This window comes from Lissotriton helveticus, chromosome 5_1 (genome assembly GCF_964261635.1).
Source record: "Lissotriton helveticus chromosome 5_1, aLisHel1.1, whole genome shotgun sequence".
NCBI classification, from domain to species: domain Eukaryota; kingdom Metazoa; phylum Chordata; class Amphibia; order Caudata; family Salamandridae; genus Lissotriton; species Lissotriton helveticus.
Window position 1 is genome coordinate 718,620,021 of NC_136065.1, and position 25,453 is coordinate 718,645,473.

The 25,453-nt window shown below is 45.6% G+C and overlaps 1 protein-coding gene across 1 annotated transcript in view; it reads right to left on the reverse strand.

The window, feature by feature from the left end:
- Nucleotides 1–23,100, reverse strand: part of ANXA7 (annexin A7) — a 452,163-nt gene extending 429,063 nt beyond the window's left edge. The window contains exon 1 of the mRNA XM_078643136.1: nt 22,963–23,100. Coding sequence (XP_078499262.1) covers nt 22,963–23,066 — 104 coding nt within the window. The 5' untranslated portion in view covers nt 23,067–23,100. The remainder of the gene's footprint in view (nt 1–22,962) is intronic.
- Between the last annotated feature and the right edge of the window lie 2,353 nt (nt 23,101–25,453).

Below are 25,453 nucleotides of genomic sequence, written 5' to 3' on the forward strand. Positions count from 1 at the left end.
ACACATTCGAATCTGCTCCAAGGCGCTACCACTAAATGATCTAGACACCCAAACATGCCGCCCTGATGAATCACATTGATGCCAGCACAAACAAAATTAAAGAAATCTTTGCTATTGTGGAAGATTTCACATCACCATCGGCCCCATTCAACTCAATCAGCCCCTCACAGGACCCCTGCAACAAACTCTCTCATTCTTCAGCAACAACGTCACAGCCATTTAAAAGCAGCTTCAATCAGCAACCAGATCCAACAAACCTGACCAAATGGCTCCTGATCTTATACAAAGAACCAATGCTAAGTACATGGTTCGTCATCACCCCAGAAGACACCGCCAGTGGAGAGGGAGGGGAGATCCAACTCGGGTAACAGGTTGCCCCTGGTCTGAGCTTTGTCCCTATAATCATTTGCAGGAGCGTGTGCTGATACAGAACCTATTGTTTAGATGTACAGCCTGCTACGTGGGGTGAGGTTGTTGGCATGTTAATGTTCATTATGCAGTGGCTGGCGAGGATATTTTTTAGCTTTTTACCCTGATGTACTATACTCTTACGAATATGTGTGCTGAGTCAGACTTCCCATTCCTTGTAGTCTTCCTTTGTTGTTGTGACATGCTGCGTAATTGAATAAATAAAGAATATAAAACCAAACCAATATAATTATCAGAACATATTGTATGCATGATGCATCTCTTTGATAAGCAAATCAGTGAACAAGATAAGCATATCTCTAGAATAGAGACTGGGTTTCCTGAGCACAGACTTAGGAATTAAGAGCACAGCTCACATGATTTTGCATGCTGTGTAACCTGACAGTCCATTTAACCAGTGAGCACACTAGTCCTTAGAGGGAGAACAGGGAGCACATGTGCTCTAATGTGGCTACAATTGGTCCTGTGGTGCTGTGATGATTGTGCCTGGGCAAATGGGTGTTGTGCAAGGCCATTTGAGGCTGTACTTGTAAATATGCCAATCTGATGCTGCATTATTAAACCAGAAACAAAGGTACTCACAGGGAAGAACAGATGGGGAATGGCCTGAGCTACCACCTTGGGAACTGGAACTGGGCTACCAGGTTCGAGCCTCAGTGTGGGCTTAACATCATGTGATCCTGGGCACATCACTTAATCTCCAGTGCCTAAACAAATGCCTTATGTAATGTAACTGGTAGTCATCTTAAAAACTCTCCATTACCTTTGGGTCCAATCAACGCTATATAAAACTGCATAAATCAGCACTAAACGCAGATAAGAAGGAGCAGATGCTACAAACATTGACAAAAGATAGGGGGTATTGCCCCAAATGTTAGGTACGCTTGGAAGAAAAAAATACCTGAATCACAGCACGAGCAGTGAATGGACAGTGGAAAAGCTCTAATGAGACTACATTAGCCAGTAGAGGAAGCAGCATGCAAGCGCTGGCCAATTAAGAACCGTCAAAGAAGAATGACACTTAAGCCAATGAAAGCCAAGCAATGGGCGTTTCCAAGCCCCTTCTACAACACAATATCTCTGCAAGGGAGAGAGAATGCGATGCACGCTCTCTCACAGGCGAGAGCTCAAAATGATAACCCAACTCACGTTTACTGCTGTTTACTTCTTTTTAAATTTACAAAATATAACAGGAATATACCTGTGAAGCTACATCAGTCGCAGTTTCCAAGAGGGGTTCTGGAATCCTTTTCTAATTTCCTAATAACTTAAATGCGAAATCATGTTTGCATCCATAAATGTAGTAAATTTACATCTGAGTAGGCATGACAGTCTCGCAATAATGCAATTGCAACTTTTACTTTTTGTTCCATGTCAAAAATATTCTCTTCTGCAGAGAAGCATCTTGAGCCACACCCACACGCCACACCTGTTTTGGGGAGTGTCCCGTCCCAATTCCCAATCAACCAGCACTGATGTACCCTTACCTCTGGCAACAGTAAATCTCAGATCGTTCCAGGATGGGAATATATATGTCTTGCAAACATTTCCAAAAACCCTTAATAAAACTTACTGGGTGTATCTCCTTGGAAAGGCCCGTTTCCCGTCTCATGACCAGAGCTGCTCAGCTGTAATTCACATCGTGTTGGTTGAAGATTACTCATTGTGTATTTAAATTAATTATCTATGATCAGGATATCTACAAAAAACGGACACCTCGATATGCAACCAAAAGAAACCTGCGATCGAAAGTGGCAAATGTCATCACCCAACAATCTTTCAGATGTCCGAAGTATGGAGGAGATTGCTGGGAGCCTAAAGTCACCGGTTGAGAAATGCACTAAACCCAAACTTGAAAGCAGAGCCAGAAAGTATGTGTTTCAGAAAAGGCCAAGAACCATAACACGTGTAAGAGGGAAGACTAGAACCCTCCTGGTGCTGATGGGACTTAACTTCTCCCTCATCACAACGTCCCGACTCTCACTGCCTTACGGCACTCTGAAGTGTCCACGAGGCGACCCGAAGCACTATACACATTTCCAACCCATTTACTATAAATACACGTCTCCAGATATGAAGCATATTGTCTATAGATGAATGCAGTACGCTGAAGTTCAAACTGACCTGCTTTACTCAAAACTAAACAAACGAAAAAAAATCTAACAAATCCTTAGCATAAATATTGTTTCCTGCCTGACAATACTTTAATTGCATAAAATGAACTCATATAAACCTGATTTATACAAAAGACAGCGAACATACATTCATGAGAGGGGGCAATGGATTTTTTAAACTCGTGATCCTCAGTTTTAGGACTTTGGTCATAGAGAAAAATGTTTGACTTCAAATGTGTCTGAATTCTCCACGGGCTATCGCACACCCCTAGCACTAGAAATAGAATGTTAGCAACCCGGGAGAGAGGCATCCAGTCTTTGGCTTAACTGGAGAACATTCGGAGTGACGCATCTCAATGTTCCGGCGTGTGGAAAAGATACGGGTGAGACTGATGAGGTAATGTTTGTACCCACCACCCCTCCTGCCTCGTACCGTAACAGAAGCGGCCCGTGGGCCTCTCTATCTGGGCTCCTCAGGCGCAGCCCTCTGAGACCGGCCTCCCATCACCAGGAATGTTTATCAGCCGAGCACACATGGGTGAGAGGCGCTGATGCCACTTCACAGAGGCCTCTACTGCAGCCAGCGTCATTGAGCTGTGCGCTCGACACCACACTGCTGGTTTGTTCCTCCCATTGTTGTGTTGTAGTATTCAGCAGTCGGCCCCTTCGATGGCAGGGCTTAAGGACCTTGTTTTTAATTTAATTAAATGGGCCAACTAACGAATTATATCACAATACTTCTCAAAACGCAAGAAGGCATCATGAACCCAGGTAAAATTCTAAACGCCTGTGGTAAGTGACTGTAAACAAAGGTGGTCTGGGTAACAACATTTTATTCCTTCTTCGGACATATTATAGGACATCTAAATTAGCAAAACTCTTCTCTCAGAATTTGTATTGTTCCTGTAGATTAAAACTGTTTAAAGAAGTCAGGTCCCGGGCCGGCAGCCAATCACAGCGCGGCCCGGGGAATGACGTCACGGGGGTGTCCCGGGCCGGCAGCCAATCACAGCGCGGCCCAGGACAAAGGGGCGGGACTTAAAAAAAGCCAGAGAAACGCCCCCGAATCGCGTTTTCTCGAGAAAGCGTGATTGACAGCCTCTGTCTCCCAATGGCTAGCCTCCATTTATGGAGCTAGCCAATGAGAGACAGAGGCGGAACCAAAGTCGATATGTAGGATCATGAGGTTTCGCCGTGGGCAGAGCAACTGCTACGCAGTTGCAACGCCCAGGGCGAAACCTAAAAATGTTAACACTGCTTCCCCCATAAAGCACCTCCATCTGCTCAGATCCAGCCCTCATCACTTCTTCCCTGTAAAGACTTCCCAAGATCCACAGTGATCATTCCTATACCTGCCGTCTCCCGCCCAGGGCCTTTTGTAGTAAGCTAGAAGACTTTCTGAAGGCAGTGGCGGCTGGCATCTATGGGAGGGGAAACGGGTGAGTTCGCGCAGATAAAATTAAAAATGTAATTAAAACACTTACCAAATCCAGACAACAATAATGTCCTTCTCGCTCCAGACCTCTGCTGCTGAGACTGCAGTGCGGATCCCTGCAAACTCCCTTGACTAATCCTGGCGCTGCTCACATGCTGTTAACCAGCATGAGAGCAGCACCTCGATTCAAGGGAGCGGCCTCTCTCTGCGCTCCCCAGTGCAATAAAGGCTTGTACATGATCTCAACTCCGCTGTCTTAAAACAACTGGGTTGAGAGGTTTAAACTGTGCATGTCTGGCTGGCAGTCGAAAGATGGACGGCCAAAGAGACATGCGCTCTTTAAACAGTGTACAGGCAGCCCTCTGCCCACCACTACTCCCTGCTGCCACTCAGCAGATCCCATCCAGTCCTGACACTCTGTTCAGGATAGGACAATGAAAAATAAAATGCTAATAAATTACCATTTTATTTTTCATCTATAGGGCTTTAAGGGGCATCTAAGTAGTGCTACGCTCCTCCGCTCCAATGGAGAAGCCGCCCCTGTCTGAAGGTTCACAAACACATTGGGGTTGCCAACCTAAGACCGCCACCCTCAGAAAAGAAATCAAGAGGGATCCATTCATCCTCTCCCTCATGCAACCATGCACCCCCCAAATTCTGATGCCTGCAGCATTGACCATACTGTCCAATCTCACCATTTCCTGTTCCAGTCTTACCCCTAAGCACATCGTCCCTTTGCAAACTTACATATCCGAAATCCAGCCACTGTACATACCTCTCTGTGCGCTCATTAGTTTAGTTTCTTCCACGATATCTCCACGTGATACCTTCTACGCTACACCTTTAGTAGTGGTTATAAAATACTTCAGTACACGTTAAAGGATGGCCCCTCCCTGCATCAAGGATACCAGACGAGGATTGCTCTTACTCTCGCAGTCCTTCAAAGATGGCGCAGTCGCCACAAGGTGGTTGGTAAAGAAGTCCCTTGTCTGTTTCCTAAAGCCTGGTTTTGTCGCCTTGGCAGCCACAGTGTTGGGTCGCAGGAAACACCACAATGCTTTGTGAGATAGTTTACAATGTCTTTGTACACATTACATTAATCTACTGAAGTGTATTTTCTAGTGCCAATATGAAGTTTGTTACTGAAGTTATTGAATGTATTAATAATATATCTAACACCTCAAAAGGCATACTGAATATATAAACATATGTCTCAAAAGCAGGTTAAGTGCTGGAGGGACCGACTGATGGCCACAAGAATTAAGAAAAATAATTTTATTATATCTTGAATAGACAGATTTTTAAAAAATTGTTAGAATCTGTCGTTTCAGCAATTGTAAGTAAGCAGGTTATCCTTATTTAAAGCAAATTAGTTAATTTATTATTGGATGGCAAGTTGTACCCGCACACCACTTCCGATACAGAACCCTTAAATAAAGAACTTTCTTCAAACAGGACTTAAAGACTTTTCAATATAAAAGTCAACTAACTTGAACGTTTATCACCATGATCCTATTCAGAGTATGATGAAAAAGCATAGCCATGGGTTTAAAGTAGGATTCATCATACAACGGTTACAATTCACTGCCCCAGAAGCCAAAATGTGGGTCCTTTTTAGGAGCACGTGTCGTGCTGGAATGCAAATGTATGATGTGGGGGTCTGTTCAGCCTTTTTAGGTTGAGGCTACCGTCGCACTGCGAAGCAGTGGGCGGAGCCGAAGATCTTATGATCCTCCAGTGTGGGGCTTTGTCCCGCCTTCTCTTCCATTGGCTAGCTCCATAAATGGAGGCTAGCCATTGGAAGAGATGGTTGTCTGTTACTCTTTCCCCCTCACGACGCGATTCGGGGGCGTTTGTCTCTTTTTTTAAGTCCCACCCCCCACCCTCCCTCTCGCCAAGGTCCGCGCTGAGGAGCGCTTCTTATTCCTGTTTTATTTATTTATTTCGAGGGAGCCCACCCCTCATTTGTTGCCGTGTGAAAATCACCGCCGGTTGGTATGATTGGCTGCCGGCCCGGGACACCCCTGTGACGTCATTCCCCGGGCCGCGCTGTGATTGGCTGCCGGCCCGGGACCTGACTTGTATACGGCGCATCGAGAAGGACTCGTGTTCTCGAATCCGTGGAGGGCAACTTAATTTATTCTAACAAGGATGTGATGCAGTGCGGGGTGAGCTAGGCCGCCAGTAAGTCCATGCACGAGGTGCTTGCTCGCTGGCTTCTCTCGCCCTCTGACTGCATGCCAACGGCACAGGGGCTTCGTTTCAGCTCTGTTTTGTATAGTGTGGCTTCATGCCAGCACCACAGCGGCCAATGTCTGAGTCCTGTGATGTATAGAATGACTGCATGCCAACAGGGAGGCTTGGGTGTGAGCCGTGTTATACGCCTGGGAAGAGAACGCAACGCGATGAGCACACAGTACTCTGGGTAGCAGCGGTTTGAGTTTTCAAATGATCTTTGAAATAGCTTTTTTGTCGAACTTTTCTTTTCTTATTGAAGTGTAGCTGGCAAAGAGAGAGAGAGAGAGAGCGCATATACATTATCACACTAAAGGGCTACGAGTAAAAGAAACTGTTCTACAAAAAATTTGCGGAAGGGTGGCTGGCAAAACGGCCAGGTCAACAACACCGGGCACGAGCCGAGACCGCAGTGTAAACAACATGCAGAGCAGGGGGTGGGGGTGCTAGGCACAGTTGCCACCCAGCTTGCAATGTTTTTCATAGAGTGCTGTGCCGGCAGCTACCCTATGCACAGGCGAGGTGGGCCTAAAGTTACGTGGACCTCACGTTGCACAGGCATCAGCCCTGTACTCGGGCCGCAATCGGCAGAGCTCTCCCTTAAGTTTACAGGTTCAAGCATGAGACAAAAAAAAAAAGCAGTCGTAGATTATGCACCTCTCAGCACCAAAGGCCTCATTATTTATTTTTATTTAATGCGATTTTGTGCATGCTGCAACAGATTACCGAGAGCTCATACCCATGAGACAGCAGAGCTATCTCTCGGCACGCTTATCGCAAAAGTAAGGCTGAACAGCAAAGCTATCCTCAGACAATGGGTTGCGTGTGCCACGCAGCAGCCCCCCAGGTGGGGCCCCCACTCTCCTGAGTACCCTGGAAACAAAGACTTGGGAGTGAGGCCCACAGCTGCTTCCACAATGAAGAGGAGGACATATGGGAAGCCATATCACAGCCTCCATCCCTCCTCCCCTTTACACCCTATCCCATTCCAGCAGCATGCCATGCCACTGACTCCCCCGCCCTTCACCCGCCCCAGGCGGACAAGGAGGCACGGGTCATAGGGGAGGGAGGCGGAGAGCAGCAGATGCAATGAAGAATGGGACAGCCGAGCGATCCTTCTGGCTCTACAGATAGCCCAGACTCCAACCACGCGCATCAGAGTTATCTCTCGGCTTACACAGATCTCATAGGCTCATGCCTCAGGCAGGGTAACGTTTATTCATCTCGGAACGTGGGTGTTGTAGTCAGAGGTATCTCACAGTTTATATAGTTCATATGGACTTTGGCCTTAAATAGAAGATTCATCTTTTACATTACAGGAGACAATGGAGTAATTACCCAGGTAACACTATCATAAAGGGTCAGGTGTCAGAGAGCAGTTATCTCCCAAACTAACAAGATCTTTTTGGCTCAGGCTACAGATATATCTGGAGTATAATACAGATTTAACAAACTCAGGAATTAGAACTCTCAGATCTATGCTTTAACTTGGTCGGGTCCTGCCAGGTCTCAGATATCGCAATAATTCGAAATTGAGGGTAGATTCTCAAACATTTTGCGCTTCGTTAGTGTCACAACCAGCACAAAATGTTTTTACACCAATTTACTTTCCAGCGCAAAACTTGTTTTGCGTTGGAAAGTACCCTACAAGTAACGCAAAGCAGACCGAAGCATTGCTTTGTGTTATTAAGCGCCAAGGGAGCATTACATGGGTGGTACATTGGCGTTTCCATGCAACCACCCATGCCTTTTGATGCAAAACCCTATCTACAAGCAGTAATTGCAAACAGGGTTTAGCACCAAAAGTTAATGCCATCTGAAAGGAGGCATAGAGAGAAGAAATGTTTTCATTTCTTCTTTCTTTTCCAGTGGATTGTGCAGTTCCCCACTATGAGGCAGGTGAAGCGCATTGTTTATAGTGTGGGCTATAATTGGACTCGTGCTGCTGTAGGTATGTTTTTCCACCCCCTCAATCCTTGTGTAGGCTGGAGACTGGCAGAGCAAGAAGGGCGACTGGATGTTCTTCTGCCCCGCCTCTCCTTGGGCAGGAACAGTCAATAGCGGCAACTCGTACTTTGCAACTTTATCCACTGGGAGTTGGGACTTCTTGTTCATTGTGGAAGCGTGTTTACTACACACGCTGAAGTTATGTAATAATATAGTTATGAAAGTATCAAGAGACGATTTGGTTTGTAGTGTGTGTGACATGAGGAAAAGTTGGTACTGCATCGTAAAATGTCACCCTTAAATTGTTGCGCCTGCAGCACACCTAACTATTTTTTCTAACCTTAGTTCGAAAGAAGTACATTTGTGATTCAAGCCTTTTGAGTTGCTTTTTGAGTGTACTGTATAAGCCAAACAAAGTAGTTTGTGTAAAGCAAAAATGGATTAGAAAATTATTTCATAATTTTAAAGTTGTCTGAGAGAAAATATATCAAAGAAGTCCATCAATCTTGCTGCTTCAGAGAAGTTCTTTTATTCAATTGTCCAATTTTTGCTCCAGTTTCACTTTCTGGTAGTATTCTTTCAGTTATTTACACTAATATTGCGTGACTCCAAAAAAATAGACATCCTGCCAACATGTTTCGTGATTTTATCGCTTCTTCAGGCCTGTCAGTTAACATAACGATAGTTACATTGAAAACCAAATCCATTCTATCGTAAAAGAATTATCAGGAGCAACTAGAGTAATGGACTTCTTTGATATGTTTTCTGTCGGAGAACTTTGAATTATGTACTGGTATAAAAATACACTGGAAGGTAACCAGTGCTTTGGAGGAGCGCTGGGCATTTTTCATTTTTTACCTGTGTCAAATCAAGCATAAGAAAAGTTGTTTTTGCTAGCTTTCGACATTAAACAGTAACTTTTTTAGGCCAAGAGTGCTGTATCCAAGTCACATTACAGGATATTGACAGGTTATGTGAGTTGCATTTAGATTTATTGTATTTAAATTTACTTTATGTAGATATGCTGACACGCCGGTTAGGTAAGGCCACTCTGAGCCTTCATCTGTTTGCTACTGAAAACTCGTAGATGCATTATGTCCTATTAGCCCCAACAAGGTATCCATTTCTGGATTTTTTTAAAGACCTATTACCTATTTTTGTCTCTCTTTGAAATACTTAAACTGAGTAACCCAAAATCCTACTTTAGTAGAACTGTGAGTATAAAGAACATTTAAAGGTGTTGGAGGAAGAGCTGAGGTTTTGTAAGAAAAGGACAACATTCCTGAAGCTTCATTCTCCTTCATATTTACTGCATGTGGTGAAACCTAGAAGTTGCCTTCGTTGAGAATGGTTGGTGACTTACCTTCGCTAAACTTCTCTGAAGATCAAGGAGTCATTATCTGAATTGTCTGTGATATTTTGAAACCTAGCCCACCACTACCCCCCCAAAAAACAACTGGCCATATTTATCTAATAAATATGCCCGTTGAAATTACACACACAGCATGCAATCGGTTAATGAGAAGTTTCTGCTAAGTGTGTGTGTGGCTCTGGGTGTGTGTGGCTCTGGGTGTGGCTGGCTCTGGGTGTGTGTGGCTGGCTCTGGGTGTGGCTGGCTCTGGGTGCGTGTGTGTGTGTGGCTCTGTGTGTGTGTGTGTGTGTGTGTGTGTGTGTGTGGCTCTGGGTGTGTGTGTGTGTGTGTGTGGTAGTAATTGCTGTCTGCTGAGCTCGTCCGTAGGGTACAATAAGGTCTCACATTTGCGAGAGATTAAGCTATTGGCAATGTAAATGACAATGCCATTTATTTATCTGTTTTCAAAACCAACACATAAATACAAATTTTGTCATTTACAATGCCAATAGCTCTAACTTTTCCAAAGGCGAAACCGTTGCATTGTAAATGCTTGTTTTTACTGAATTGAAGGCATCAGATTACTTGTACATTATATTCCCTGTTTTTCGATTCATTATTTTATTATTGTTTTTAATACTTATTTGTTTACATTTTGTTTGCAATTTTATCTTAAGATCGGAGACTCATATTAGGCTTTCCTTTGGGACACTTTTTGAATAGCAGTTAAGAATGAAAACAAACAAAAGTTCTCACAAGACGTAACAAAACACACCACAGCAGGCAAGTGGACCAAATGAAACTACTCAAATCCCCACATGGTCATTGGCTTTGAGCACAAACGTGTCTTTTCTTTCTGCTCACAATCAAGACAAGTAGAGTAACTTCATTTTCCTAACATAAAATAATATACTGCATGGTGTGCCTTTATTTTTCAGTGAAATATTCCAAGTTTGCAGTGTACTGTGGTGAGCACGTTTGTTCGCGCTCTTCCCTTCTTACCATTTCATGGGCTTCTCACTGATAATGTGGGCGCTTCAGAACTCTATCCTGTGTGCTTGTGGTTGGTACTTGCACTGCCATTGTGTGATGCTTTCAGGTGAAAAGTGGGCTTCAGTTTGTTTAGGACATTTATCCTGGCTGCGCAGTCTCACCATGTTCATTCCTCACGAGTGGGGCATTTCAGTCAGATTTTGAAACAGCATCTGGTCTTGGAGCCATGGCTTTGACAGTTTTTGCCCTTTTAGTCAGGCCCCTTTGTTCATTTTCTTTCTATTAACTGGTTCAGTAAGTGGATATTGTGTTGGCTAATGATGCTTTGCTTTTCAAACTTGTCTCATTCTTTTCTTCATATTCTGAGACATTACTCATTCTTTTTGCCTTAGCCACATACTTTTAATTAAACAGTACAGTTCCAATAAGTCTTGAGAACATTCTTAGCTTTTTATCGTCAGGACGAAGAAATACAATTCTTTAAAAGAATTCAAATACTTTTATTCTGCACATCTCCTGATTCCACATACTCTAATTAATGGGACTAAAAACCTTTTGGAGTATGCCAGAAAGTACTTGCAAGAGAAAGGGAAGTGGAGCAAACTCTGGGGCAAGGACTCATCACAAGGCCAGAGTAGCACATTACTAGCATCAAATTGACCCAGAAGGAAGCTCAAATGCCACCTCACAATGCCAAACCTGAATCTGGTGAAAAGGACTCTGAACCAGGCACCCATGACAAATACAGCTCAATATTTGGGGTGGTTTGCAGATTCACATACTCCCTTACAGAGATCTTAGCAAGTTCCCCTTCCTCTCTAAGCCGCCGTTTCCTGGATTGGAGCGCTTTGCTAAGCCAGGTTAAGTCAGCCTTGGATTTAGCAGAGGGGGTAGAAATGAGTCTGTCTCCCCACATCAGACATTTCATGCTTAATGTATTGCAACCAGGGTATGGCCAAGCCTATATCGCAAGCAAGGCTATCAGTGATCACCTTCCTAATGACTTGGTGGGTTCACCCAGACAGCACACTATAGCAACAAAGGGGCCAATTTGATACTGTCTTCTACATACTCAACCTCAAGCTTCTGATGAAGTATATAGGTGGCACAAGATGTGGGTACACCTAAGAGACTTTGCAAGACCCTGTTCTCTTCAGTCTGCAGAGTGGTGGTGTTGGAATATCCCCAGATGACAGCCCCATACGTAAGAATGAGGAGACATTGCTCCGAAAGACTTCCAACAGGGGGGGGGGCCATGGCTTTCTGCCAATACATGAGGCTAAGCTATGAATATGTGACGTTACAACACAATTATTTACATCGTGGTACGTTACATCGTGGTTATTACAACGCAAGTCGTTACAACGACTTGCGCTAGAGGCGCTGAACTTAGAAATAGGATGATTTACTATTCCAACTGCAGGGTGTTTAACAGTAGGGAAGGTGTTGGAATTGTAAATCATACCATTCCTTAGCGTAGAGCGCCATCCAGCGCAAGTCGTTGTAACGACTTGCGTTGTAATGACCGCGATGTAAATGTATAGCGGTGAAACAACCTCGTTGTAAAGGTTGTTTGCCCTAAGCTTTAGATGTAACCGGCAGCACTAGAAAAGCTTTGGGAGGCTTTGTACTTGCAGGTTCCCAGACATCGAAGACCATACCCAGATATGAAAAATCTTGGGTAGAGGCAACATGATAGCCTTGGTTCTTCTTCATAGATTTGGGGTTGCAAAACATAGTTTAAGTTTTTGAACAATTCATGACTAAACCGAGGGACCCCATGATGCGGACAAACTCCTAAAATAGGATGTTTAGACTCTGGAGTGTTCTCCCAAATAAGACAGCATCGTCCGCGTATTGTAATGCGGGCACTTTTTTTTGCCCATCTGCGGGACATCCGCAGCAGAGGCAGATCGTGCCGCATCGTCAGCGTATTGTAATGCGGGCACTTTTTTTTGCCCATCTGCGGGACATCCGCAGCAGAGGCAGATCGTGCCGCCTCAAGAACGTTAATGTACAACAGAAATAGAATTGGGGCCAATACACATCCCTGGCGTACGCCCTTCCTCAGCAGGAAGCCGTAGGTGTGCTTACCAGCAGAGCCATACCTGCAAGGTCTACAAAAATTGGACAAGCCCTGGGTCCACCTCAGATCACTCAACAAGGCCCACAATTTAGATCTCATCACACTGTCGAAGGCGCTAGATAGATCCATGAATGCGGAGCGGATGGAGCCCCGCTTCAAGATGGTATACTTGCTAATGAGCAAGTCTAAATTTAGGCATTGCGCCACCGTACCGCGCTCCTGGAAACCATACTTCCACCTCCGACAGTGTGTTCGTCTCCCTGGCCAAAGACAACAGGCGCTCCAGCACAACCCACCCTGCCATTTTTCCAATGGAATCAGGCAGGGAAATTGGACAATAAATTGGAGACGGCGGGTCACCCTTTAAAAATGGGTACAATAATGTAAGTATGCCATGAATCAGGGAGGCCGAAGGTAGTAGAAGCATCAAAACAATTACACAATAAAGGGGCCCACAATTTTGGAACAAAATGTTTACATGTCCATAGGGAACCGATCAGGTCTTAGAGTCTTGTTAGATGCGGACTTCATGATCGCTTCACGACCCTCTTTTAGGGTAAATTTCAATTTTATTGGGAGACCACCGCTGCCTACAGGCTTTCCAGAGGACAGAGCATATAGCAGTATAGAACACTCAAATGTCTCACCCACACCTCTAGGCTAGTAGTAGTTCTAACTGAATTATCACTGAATCCCAGGGTACCAATGTCCTAAACAACCTTAACGAAGGTCCTGGAGTCCTTCTGCCTACAAAACTGAGCCAGCCGCCCCCCCCCCCCCCCCTCCAGTACTCGGTTTCAATCTCCTTACACTTGATATACTGGGCCCCTTTACACGAAGCTTGAGCGCCTATGCAAGTTTGCAGAGGACTTTCTCCAGGAGGATTGACACCACTTGGACCCTGGGGTTACCAGGTCCAATTGGCTTCATAAGGAAGTTACAGATGGCTAGCCCCAGGTGGGCAAATTAATTAGCCTCAGCCTACAGATCATCCAGGGGGTTACGCAATTGAGCCAGTGGCGGCTCCTCTATGGGGGCGTTTGGGCACCGCCTCACTGCTTTCTCGCTGTGCGAGAAGGCAGAAACAAATGGTAGTTATGGAGAAGGAGTTGTGGAGAAGTGTGGCTCACCGATTAGAGCGGCAGACCCCAAGGCAGAGGTCTGGCCCCGGACCAGGCTTTAATTCCCGACGCGGCAGGGTCTTGGGCTCAATGTCCACGGACTCGATAATTCTCGCCTCGGTGCCTACTCTAATCATGGGTCCCACTCTGCAACTCTGGGCAATAGCTTGCTTAATCTCCACAACGGCCTCGAAAGCACTAGGATGCCTGGTTTCACCTTGGGGGTGCCCAGTAGGGGGCATCTCACAGGGAAAGCCAGGAAGGGTTCCACAGCGGTATACAGCGCCAGGATGCCTGAAAGGTGATAGTGCGCTTTACAAGTATACATACATTTACATTATTACCGTAATAACTACCATTTGTTTCTGCCTTCTTGCACGGCGAGAAAGCAGAAGTTCCTGGTTGAGAGTGGGAGTTGTTACTCGAGGGCAGGGGGGAGTGGCTTGCCCACTGTTGTTAATACAGTCTGTTTGGTCGACCTCAGGCTGCCCAAACAGACAGTATTAACAACAGTGGGCAAGCCACTCCCCCTGCCCTCGAGTAACACCGCCCACTCTCCCTGTTCTCTCTGTATGCTGCAGCATACAGAGAGAAAATGACGCGAGTGGGGAAGCGGCCGGACCAATCAAAGACGCCGCGGTGGAGGGGAGGGAGGCTGCCTGCAGCCTTCCGGTTGACGAGCACCCTGGGAATTCGAAACAAAGGATGGCGGGAGTCAGGAGCCAGGAGTCTTGGAACTTAAAGGCGGGAAGGTAAGTTTTACTTTAATACTTTTATTATTTATCCTGCCTCCCCCCCATCCCCTCCACAGCGCGACAACACCATTTCCACCCCCCCACCCCACCCGCCCGTAATGCCAGCCACTACTGGACAGGTGGCGTCACCCATTTCCCTCAAACATTGATCCTTTATTTTATTTTCATTTTATAAAGTTTTATATAGCAGAGACATGACCTGTGAGGGTATTAGAGTGCTTTGAATCGAGTCACTACTTGCTGAGGCGCTGTACTAACAATAGTTGTGATTAGTGCCGCGTTTGTATTCTGTGATCAGGGTGATTGTTGTCTAAACTGCATAGAAGGGTCATATCTCCATTGGCTGATGGCAGTTACCACATACATTGTGCCATAGCTATGCTCCCTGGCCGGGTACGTAAACTACTATTAATGCATAACTCGGCCATACATATTATACATTGCAGGTATTACCTGTACTGTACTGCCTTATAGTGATTCGGTATTGGTACCTCCGCGTGTCCGTGTGTTGTCTCTTTGTGCATTGTTGCCCGTATATATGTTTTCTGTATTGTATTTTAGTTGCACTTATATAGCGCTCCACACACCCCTAATGAGGCACAGAGGAACATTTGCTGTGCAGTAGCGGGCTTCTATATAGGAACATCCGTTATATGGGCGGGATAGAGAGTGTTTTGATGTTGTATGTGAGGACCAGAGATGTGCTTTTATCCTTTTTTGTTGCTGCGCCTATGCTAAAATTTGAAGCAAAAGTTGGGAAAGATGGCACATGTAAGCATTAAATGCTAGTGTAGCTGAATAGAGGGATAAAAGTGAATGAGTTCCTTGTGACCTCTGTGGGGAATGCTTTGTTGTTGTGAAGGTGTGGCTGAGAATGCACAAACCATGTCACCATATGCGTGTACGTCTGTAACGCAACTGATGCTCATGTAAAGCGCTTTGAATACCTTTGGGTCGAGTACGCGCTATATGGAACTCAAAAAATAAATAAATGAGTGTACGATAACATTTATGCACACGTATACCTACCCCTTTTGAATTGGTCTAGAATAATGATTTTAACCCTGAGCATAGGAAGCACCCTGAGGTAAAGGATGCTTGCATTGGGGGTACATTTTTACACACACTTTAGTAGAGTGCATTGCGCTGTTCTACCTAACATCATAGACTTGGTGACATAAATGTGTGTGTGAGATGGGATGTGGGCCACACCATTTGTGCACTCTTTTTCCTCCAAATTTCCCAGGGGGAGAACCCCCCCCCCCTCCGAATCCTGTTCACAATAGTCCCCAACTTTTACGCCCTACCACTTTCAGATGTCACCAGCCGCCAGCATGCCAAGGTGGTTTGCACACAAGTTTTTCATCACAGCAACCATTTCGCCATACTAAGCGAAGCCCCTGTGACTTAACAGTTAGCGACAACACAGGGATGCCACTGGCCCTTCAAAATGCAGTCACTCAATGTGACGTTAAACGGAGGCTTAAGCAGACTGACCCATTGCCCCATGCTGTAGTGATAGGAAGCAAAAACAAGCATTTGCAATGCAATAGGTCTCGCATTAGGAAAGTGTGAGCTATTGGTACTGTAAATGAATTTTTTTTTAAATATGTGTTGGCTTTGAATATATATAAATTAATAGCATTGTTATTCACAAAGCCAAAAGCTTACACTTTCCTAATGCAAGTCCTATTGGCTATGGCAATGCTTGTTGGTAGCAAGCAAGGATAGTGCTGTTGTGGTGCTGAGTTATGATGTGGTTGGGCTGAGTGATGTGGTGATGCCCCTAGAGTGATGTGGTGGTGTCCTATAGTGATGTGGTGGTGCTCCCAGAGTGATGTGGTGGTGCTCCCAGAGTGATGTGGTGGTGCTCCCAGAGTGATGTGGTGGTGCTCCCAGAGTGATGTGGTGGTGCTCCCAGAGTGATGTGGTGGTGCTCCCAGAGTGATGTGGTGGTGCTCCCAGAGTGATGTGGTGGTGCTCCCAGAGTGATGTGGTGGTGCTCCCAGAGTGATGTGGTGGTGCTCCCAGAGTGATCGGGCGGTGCTCCCAGAGTGATCGGGCGGTGCTCCCAGAGTGATCGGGCGGTGCTCCCAGAGTGATCGGGCGGTGTCCCAGAGTGATCGGGCGGTGTCCCAGAGTGATCGGGCGGTGTCCCAGAGTGATCGGGCGGTGTCCCAGAGTGATGGGGCGGTGTCCCAGAGTGATGGGGCGGTGCCCCAGAGTGATGTGGCGGTGCCCCAGAGTGATGTGGCGGTGCCCCAGAGTGATGTGGCGGTGCCCTATAGTGATGTGGCGGTGCCCTATAGTGATGTGGCGGTGCCCTATAGTGATGTGGTGGTGCTCCCGAGTGATGTGGTGATGCCCCAGAGTGATGTGGTGGTGCCCCTGAATGATGCCCCAGAGTGATGTGGTGGTGTCCTATAGTGATGTGGTGATGCCCCTGAGTGATGCCCCAGAGTGATGTGGTGGTGCCCCAGAGTGATGTGGTGGTGCCCCAGAGTGATGTGGTGGTGCCCCAGAGTGATGTGGTGGTGCCCCAGAGTGATGTGGTGGTGCCCCAGAGTGATGCCCCAGAGTGATGCCCCAGAGTGATGCCCCAGAGTGATGCCCCAGAGTGATGCCCCAGAGTGATGTGGTGGGGCCCCCGAGTGATGTGGTGGTGCCCCCGAGTGATGTGGTGGTGCCCCCGAGTGATGTGGTGGTGCCCCCGAGTGATGTGGTGGTGTCCCCGAGTGATGTGGTGGTGTCCCCGAGTGATGTGGTGGTAGTGTGAGGCCTGCAGCAGTGTGAGGCCGGCAGCAGTGTGAGGCCGGCAGCAGTGTGAGGCCGGCAGCAGTACGAGTAATGCAGCAGTGTGCAGCAGTGTGAGGTGTGCAGCAGTGTGTGGCGTGCAGCAGTGAGGCATGAGGTGAGGGGGTGAGAGGGTGTGTGAGAGGGTGTGTGAGAGGGTGTGAAAAATGAGGCATAATATTTTCTTTTTGGAGCTTATCACCCCAAAATCGACATGCTCCAGCCTTCACCCTTTAAATTCTGGCAAGCCAACCGTCCGAAATGTAATGGGGTGCAGAATTAATAGCACGGGAGAAACACCAGGTAATATAACCACTGCAGCATTTATATTCGCAAACCCTGCACAAACAGTTGTTTGTGCTGTAATTGCAATGTACTGGAGCACCATCAATAAGGCCCTGAGATGGAAAACAAAGACTGAGAGCTTTGCGGATGGGTCACCTTGTTTTTTGTTACAGCCTAGTTTTAACGTGCCGCCTGGAAGTGGGTGGGGCTTGCGGACGTAAGCGTACGTGACGTCTGTAACGTGGTTACGTTAGGGCGGCATTTTGAACGGAAAGCCATGCGGTGCGGGAGAATTGGCGAAGTCCCGGGTCCAAGGAGGGGGCCCGGGTGAAGAGTAGAGGCAGCGGAGGGTGAAAATGTTAGAGCGGGGTTTTCATGTGTGTAGGGAAACCCTGTGAGAGAAGTGCTGGTGTCGTGTAGAGGATTTACGGAGAGGAAGAGCAGGGGAGTAAAGCTTTTTTGGGGGGAGTAAAGTAGAGGTATTATGCCGGTGCCTATTGTTAGTGTTGCCTTGTTTGTTAGAGTAGTTGTGTAAAGTGTAGGTAGCTTTTTAAGATTTGGATGAGGCAATGTGTGTTGTTGTTTATGATTTGTGTGTAAATTTTTTGTGTTTTATGTTGGTGTGTATAGTAAAGTAAATGTTTTGATGTAAAGACGCTGACTGCGATACAGTTGTATGCAATTACTATGCAGTGTGTGAGGCCTAAAGTAGTGCGAGTGCGCAGTGTGAGGCCTAAAGTAGTGTGAGGGCGCAGTGCGAGGCCTAAAGTAGTGCGAGGGCGCAGTGCGAGGCCTAAAGTAGTGCGAGGGCGCAGTGCGAGGCCTAAAGTAGTGCGAGGGCGCAGTGCGAGGCCTAAAGTAGTGCGAGGGCGCAGTGCGAGGCCTAAAGTAGTGCGAGGGCGCAGTGCGAGGCCTAAAGTAGTGCGAGGGCGCAGTGCGAGGCCTAAAGTAGTGCGAGGGCGCAGTGCGAGGCCTAAAGTAGTGCGAGGGCGCAGTGCGAGGCCTAAAGTAGTGTGAGGGCGCAGTGTGAGGCCTAAAGCTGTGCGAGGGAGGCTAGTGTGTGTAAGAAATAGCAGTGTGTATGTGTGTGTGATAGACAACTGTGATAGACAGCAGTGTGTGTGTGGTAGTGAGAGCATGGTGGGTGAGATGCAACCGTGTGTGTGTGGTAGAGAGAGCATGGTGAGTGAGATGCTGCATTGTGTGTGTGTTAGTGAGAGCAGGTTGTGTGAGAGATATAGTAGTGTGAGAGTCAGCAATGTGAGAGAGACAGTAGTGTGATATTTCTCTATTGTATTTGATGTGTCTTGCAGTGTGTGAGACAGCAGTGTGTGAGTGACAGGTGTGTGTCTGTGTGTGTGTGTGTGTGTGTGTGAGACACAGGAGTGTGTGTAAGAAACAGCAGTGTGTGTGTGTGTGTGTCCTACTTAGAGCGTGGTGTGTTAGAGAGACAGCAGTGTGCGTGTGTGAGAACATGCTTTGTGAGTGTGTCTGCCAGTGTGTGAGATAGTGTGTGTGTAAGAGAGTGTTTTAGTTTTGTTATGAATCTCCAGTATTAATTGGCGCACTGTGATAAGTAGTTGTGCTACTTACAGTTTGTGATGCTGTCTGTGTGGCAGGGATATATGACATTACAACGCATGCTTTTACCACGCATGCCTTTACAACAATGTTTTTACAACGCATGCATTTACAACGCATAGTGCTTTGGGGCGCTGGATAGTGAATAGTTTAATTTACTATTCCAACTCCAGTCCCCGTGGATAGTAGGGAAGGTGTTGGATAGTAAATTAAACCTATTCCCTATCCTAGAGCGCCCCCCAGCGCAATGAGTTGTAATGGTTTGCGTTGTAAAAGTTGCGTCGTAAAGGCACTGCGTGGTAAAAGTTGCATTGTAAAGGATGCTTCCCGTGTGGCAGGAGTGTTACCTCCAGCTGGAGATGTCGTGGCTATGTTTTTCTTTGGCTTGTACACTGAAATTGAGTTTACATAAAAAAATTGAGCGCAGTATTGGGGTAGACGGATAGATTATGTAGTGATTTTTAACAAACAAATAACCTAGGCTTCCCGGAGATTACATTGAAATAAATGGTTTATTTTTACTGCTATTGCACCATGTTGTTGGATATAGTTGTGAACGGTACAGAACATTATGCAGCTGTGCTATAAAGTGATTTTTTTTAAATTATGTCTGAGCGAGATGCTGTTACAGTGCTACCGGCGCACGTACGTCTTTTGTGAGTAAGTAAAAAAAAAAAAAAAAATCACAGAGTCCGGCTGGAGACAGTTTTTTTTTAATTAAGTTGATGTGTGAATGATATGCAAACAGTATCAGATGGGTAGGTTTTTTTAAATAAAAATTGAGCATACCGTCTGAAGTATTTAGAAATCGCATCAGAGTGAAGACGTTCAGTAAGGAGGATGTGTGTGTCTAGCTTCTGCTCTACTGGTGCCGTGTCTAAAACTTTAAATTAAAAGAGGATGTCTGTGTGTGTCTTGTGATCAACTGGCGACTTGGCAATGTTTACAGCTAACACTTGCAAATGCAAAGGCATCAATCAATCCGGAAAACTCTGTCTGCCTTCTGTCCCACTGGCGTCACTTGTGTATAGCCTGTGAAGTACTTGCGAATGTAGCATGCGAATCTAAGTGGCTTTAGCGACAATGCTATGCTTTCAATGTTATATGTAAGTGTAATGTTTTAGCTGTGAATGTTTAAATCAAAGTTTGTTTGTCCTGGCACTTTTGCTTCTTGTTGCAGGATATACCTGTGAACGTTCTAAAACAAGCTCTCTGCACCTGCTTAGATTAAGCCCCCTGTGTTTTTTCCCCAATACAGACTTTACACATGTTATTTGATTTTTTTTGTATTTGTGCCTTTTTTTTGCATTCATGCCTTCGGAACATATATTTTGAAGAAAAGTAAGTGGGCGAGAGATAGGGGAACATTAAAAGGATGCGTGTGAGTAGCAAATCTAGGGAAATAAAGTGTACTGCAGAGCTGTTTTTTTTTTTTTTTTTTTTTTTTTTAGAGTTGGGGAGGGGTGTTTTGTGAGACTGCTGTTACCATGGCGACGCAAGTCTGCTTTCTGTTAAGAGTTGTCCCAACTGCGGGGAAGCACCTGAGGAAGTGCTTATAGTATGCAGACAACAAGTGAGGGTGGGGGAACAGGGGATGAGGAAGATAAGAGAAGTGATGGTGGTGGGGTTTGGGGGAAGACAGAAGGGATGAGGAAGGTGAGAAAAAAAAAAAGGATTGTGAAGGGAAGTTTGGAAGAAAGAGGAACAGTGGTAGTTTTCTGGCATGGATACAGGAGGTCATGTTAATGAAAGAAGGGGAAGAGAAATGTGGCCATGGGGTGGAGGGGAGGCAAGTCTCCAGATGACGTGCATACATCCTTTTTAAAGTTGTGACTTGGCTGAAAATGACAGGCTAGAATGCTCAGTGTTGTTTTAGGAATGCATGTTTATATATTGTGCATTCATTTTTTTGTTTTATTGGAATGTAGCAATGTGCGTTACTGCAGACACCGGCTCAAATTAAGCCCCCTGCAGGGGTGACGCTGGTCTACTTTCTGTTAACACCCCCATGTGCGTACTGAAAGACAGCTGTTTAAATTAACCTCTTGCATGGGCCTATATTACGCGCCTGGTTTTGAGGGTGAAAAGAAGTGGTTGAGTACAATATGAAGGGATATAAAGTTTCCTGCACATCAGTCACAACATTTTAATATGAGTGCATGGTGGCGCCCGAGGATGTGAAAGGGCCTGGCTGAGAGGAAAGAGTAACAAATAGAGTTTTATGGCATGGAATTGTGGCAGATACCGGGTTAAATTAAGTTTTCTGCACAGCAGTCACAACAAACAACATCCTTTGTGTTGTATTGAAAGCAGTTGGAATATAAGGGGTGGCGGGAATGAGAACAGACAGAGAAGAAAGGAGAACCGGAGAGATTTTTTTTTTTTTTTTTAAAGAAAGGGAGAGGCTAAGGGGAAATAAGGGTTACAAGAGAGAGAAGAGGCAAAGGAGAGAGGAAGGTGGTAAAGAAAGGGAGAGGCTAAGGGGAAATAAGGGTTACAGGAGAGAGAAAAGGCAAAGGAGAGAGGAAGAGGGTAAAGAAAGGGAGAGGCTAAGGGGAAATAAGGGTTACAGGAGAGAGAAGAGGCAAAGGAGAGAGGAAGAGGGTAGAGAAAGCGTTTTACAGTGTGTGGGGAGATACAACTAACAGTTAATTATAGCAGCAGGAAAGGCAAATGTATAGATAAATGTTGGCACGTACTGATCTTCAAATTGAAAAGGCCAGCGATGTAACTAGTTGTTATGTTTTAGATGCAGTTAGGGAATGAAACTTTAAAATTATACAGCCAGATAGGAAACTAGGGAGCGGATCCCTTGGAAGCAGGGCCTCGCGGCCGTGAAAGAAGTGAAACAGCAGGGATGTAATTAGGGGGAGGAGAAGTGAGGCCGAGCGCACGCTGGGGTGAATGCCTGAGGCAGAGCTGCCTGTCGGAGGGAGGCTGATGGCTTTGATGTGGACACGCGTTCCGCACCAGTACACCACACGAACTGTCCGAAATCCGCAATGGTTTCAGACCTTGGTTTGGTCTCTGTATTCTCGCCCATTATCCCTTGCGGGATTAATAGGCGAGACCTAAAAAATGAATGCAGCAGCAGCAACAGTCCAATAGGTGAAGAGAGGTGGCTGAAAGCCCTTTTAAGTAAGTACTTGATATGTATTTTAGTAAAATAGTAAGGTATAGGCTAATGTTAAACCTAAAAATGTAAGGTGAACTTGTTTGACACATTTAATCTGCAATTTTCACTGCGAAATAACACATAATTTTGACTTTTTTAACATGCAATAGTTTGGTGTTTTTCTCAGGTAAAAGAAATTGCTTTGGATCACTATCATATGTCTGCGTGCCTGTCTTAGTAACTGACTACAGCCGTGCAAACCATCGTTCTTTCCGAATCGGACCACTTGCTATATATACGGCAACCATGTTGGTATGAAAGGGTTTTTTCCTACGGAAAAAAAAAAAGTTTAGACTCCCCAGTCCACAGATCCTACCAAAACAAGGCAAATGTCTGCGGGTCCCGTGACCACAGGAACACTACTGCTCGAATACTTAACGTCTGCTGTTTCTTGATGCTTTCTTAATCTGGATTCACGTCTCATAGTCTTTAATTGTTATAAGGATGTCTTAAGTGCACCAAACAAACGGAGACGTGTGAAACGTTGCAATGGTCGGAAGGGTGCAGCAGCGAGCCAAAATGAAGACCTGGACGCAGCCCCCACCAGAGGGGGGGTTGTCCTTTTAACCGATCCAAGCTACCGGTAGCATGTATCCTGTCACTACAGTCCCAAACAACATCCGCGTGACGTAGCCCCAATAAATAAGTAACATCATTCTCACCTGCAAGTCACCTTTGCGCAGCAGCTAGAAACTGAACACGACGGCTGCCAAGATGGATGTACTCTAATAACCCCCTTAAGACAGGGTAAGAACTCCGCCAGCATCGAACCAGGAAATGCCGACGCCCTCCCCTTTAGCCAAGAGCAATGGCTCGGCATCTGGCAGCCATATTAGACAAGAACGTATCTTGTTCTGAGAAGGCGCAGCCAGAATATTACTTATACATTCTCTCGAAGAAATAATTTGATGTGAAGTAAAAATTACGAAACGAGAACATTTAGAATTGTCACAAAATCTATACTTGTTTCTATCCACTCGTGATATGTATTTTTCGTACATCCGTATTCTCTATTTTCACACTAAATGTGAATTTTATTTTGAAATGACCCAGTTATATACACTTAGCACAAGAAAGAACTACATCTCACGTTTTCCTTCTGAATGTTGACATCGCACTGCCGAAAGATCGCTACTTTATAACGAAAGTGCGATGCTGGGTATCACAGTTATTGGCTGTGAGCGAGGAATCCTTATATTGTATCTGCAAACCGAGGAGCCATGTTGGAATTGTAATACTCCCGGTGGAATAAATTCAAAATGTAGGCCTACATACCTGCCAACTTGAAGAACTATCTCTAAGAGTGAAAAGCGGGCGGGGCCTCGTTTCGAGAAGTACCTGCGAGGCACTTTTGAACCCAGCCCGCCTCCCAAAAAATAAGCATTGGCATAGCCAGTAGGTTTCGCTCTTAGGACCTCATAAGTGTTTGTTTATTTATTTATTTAATTATTTAATGCTTTTTAGGTCTCGCCCTGGAACAGGGACAGAGACTCTATAGCTGTCTGATGCCGGGGAATGAGGGACACAAAACTGGCACGATTTTTAGCAGTCGGATTTGGCTGCGCGAACGCGCACGTTCCGTCCTGCGCCGCCCTCCCAGCCTACTGCGCATGCGCCGCCCTCCCAGCCTACCGCGCATGCATGCATGCACACACACAGACACACACACACACACACACACGTCGCAGACAGACACTCGCTCACACACACACCCCCTCCCTCACAGTCACACACACGCACTCCAAGACACATACACACACGCACGCACACACATACACACACATACACAGGCCGCCTCCCCCCCGCGCCTACATGCTCCTCTCCCTCCGCCTGCCCGCCGCTCAGCAACGCACTCACCGGCTTCCTCTCCTCAGCTGCAAGGCCCGGCAGCAGGACTCTTCTTCCCTCCTTCGGCACCGGGGCGCAGGGTAGGCTCCTGCCTGCTCCGGTGCTCCCTGCTCCCAACACGGCTCCAATCGCGGCTCTTCCGTGGGAGGCGGGGTAGGCTCCCGCCCTCCTACTTCCTGTTTCCGGGTGTCGCGCCGGCCTGCCTGACTTCCTGGTCGCAGGCCGGCAGAGTAACGAGGATGTTTTGCGGTATGTATTTATTTATTTAATTATGCATTTTTATATAGCGCAGACTTTACCCGAAGGCGGTATTTATTTTTTTATGTATTTATGCATTTTTATATAGCGCGGACTTTACCCGAAGGCGGTATTTCTTTATTCATGTATTTATGCATTTTTATATAGCGCGGACTTTACCCGAAGGCGGTAATGCTTGCCTTAGCGTAATGGTGTTCCTTCTTAATTTATTGGTGGTGTCCCTGTTAGAATTATTCCCACTTTAAGTCTAGCAATGCTTGGCATGATGTTGGCATCTTTGGCATTATTGAGCCCATCCCTGGTATAATGGGACCACAACGTATTGTGGGCATTCTTGACCCAATTGTGCTTCTCTTCACCAGCGGTGATGGTCATCCCTGGCATGCGATGGGTGTTCATGGAATTGGATGTTGATATGTATGGTCATCCCTGGCATGCGATGGGTGTTCATGGAATTGGATGTTGATATGTAGACATGTAAAGCCAGACTCTGTCCATGGGGCAGTAATATTCATGAGTACTTGATGACATGGAGATCAAAAATACAACTAAAACTGAAAAGCCATTATTTTGAGAGACTGTCATATTTGTTTTTGGGAATCAGAAATATTTATTAAAATGAAATGCTTGTAATAACAAGCCAATGCATGATTACCAGCTGTGATCGTGTTTTCAAAATGTTTGTAAAGTTGATGTTAAAGTGATAATTCATGCTAATTTCTGTAGTCTTATTTACATCTTGTTTACAATTATACTATACTACTAATGTATGTTTACTAGCCATAACTGTACTGTTATATGTTACATTTTAATTACAGTGTTTGCCTTTTACAATCATTTTCTTACAAACTACCTCGTAAAACAAAAATATTTAGGGCTAAAATATTTTGCACTGTTTGCACAATATATTTGTGATGTTTACACTTACCTATTTGAAATTAAAATGTACAAATGGACATTTAGTCAATTACCATTAAAAAGTTTAACTTTTTTGCTAAGATATCCTTGTAATCTTTTATGCAAACAAATTTAAATACTGCATAAATA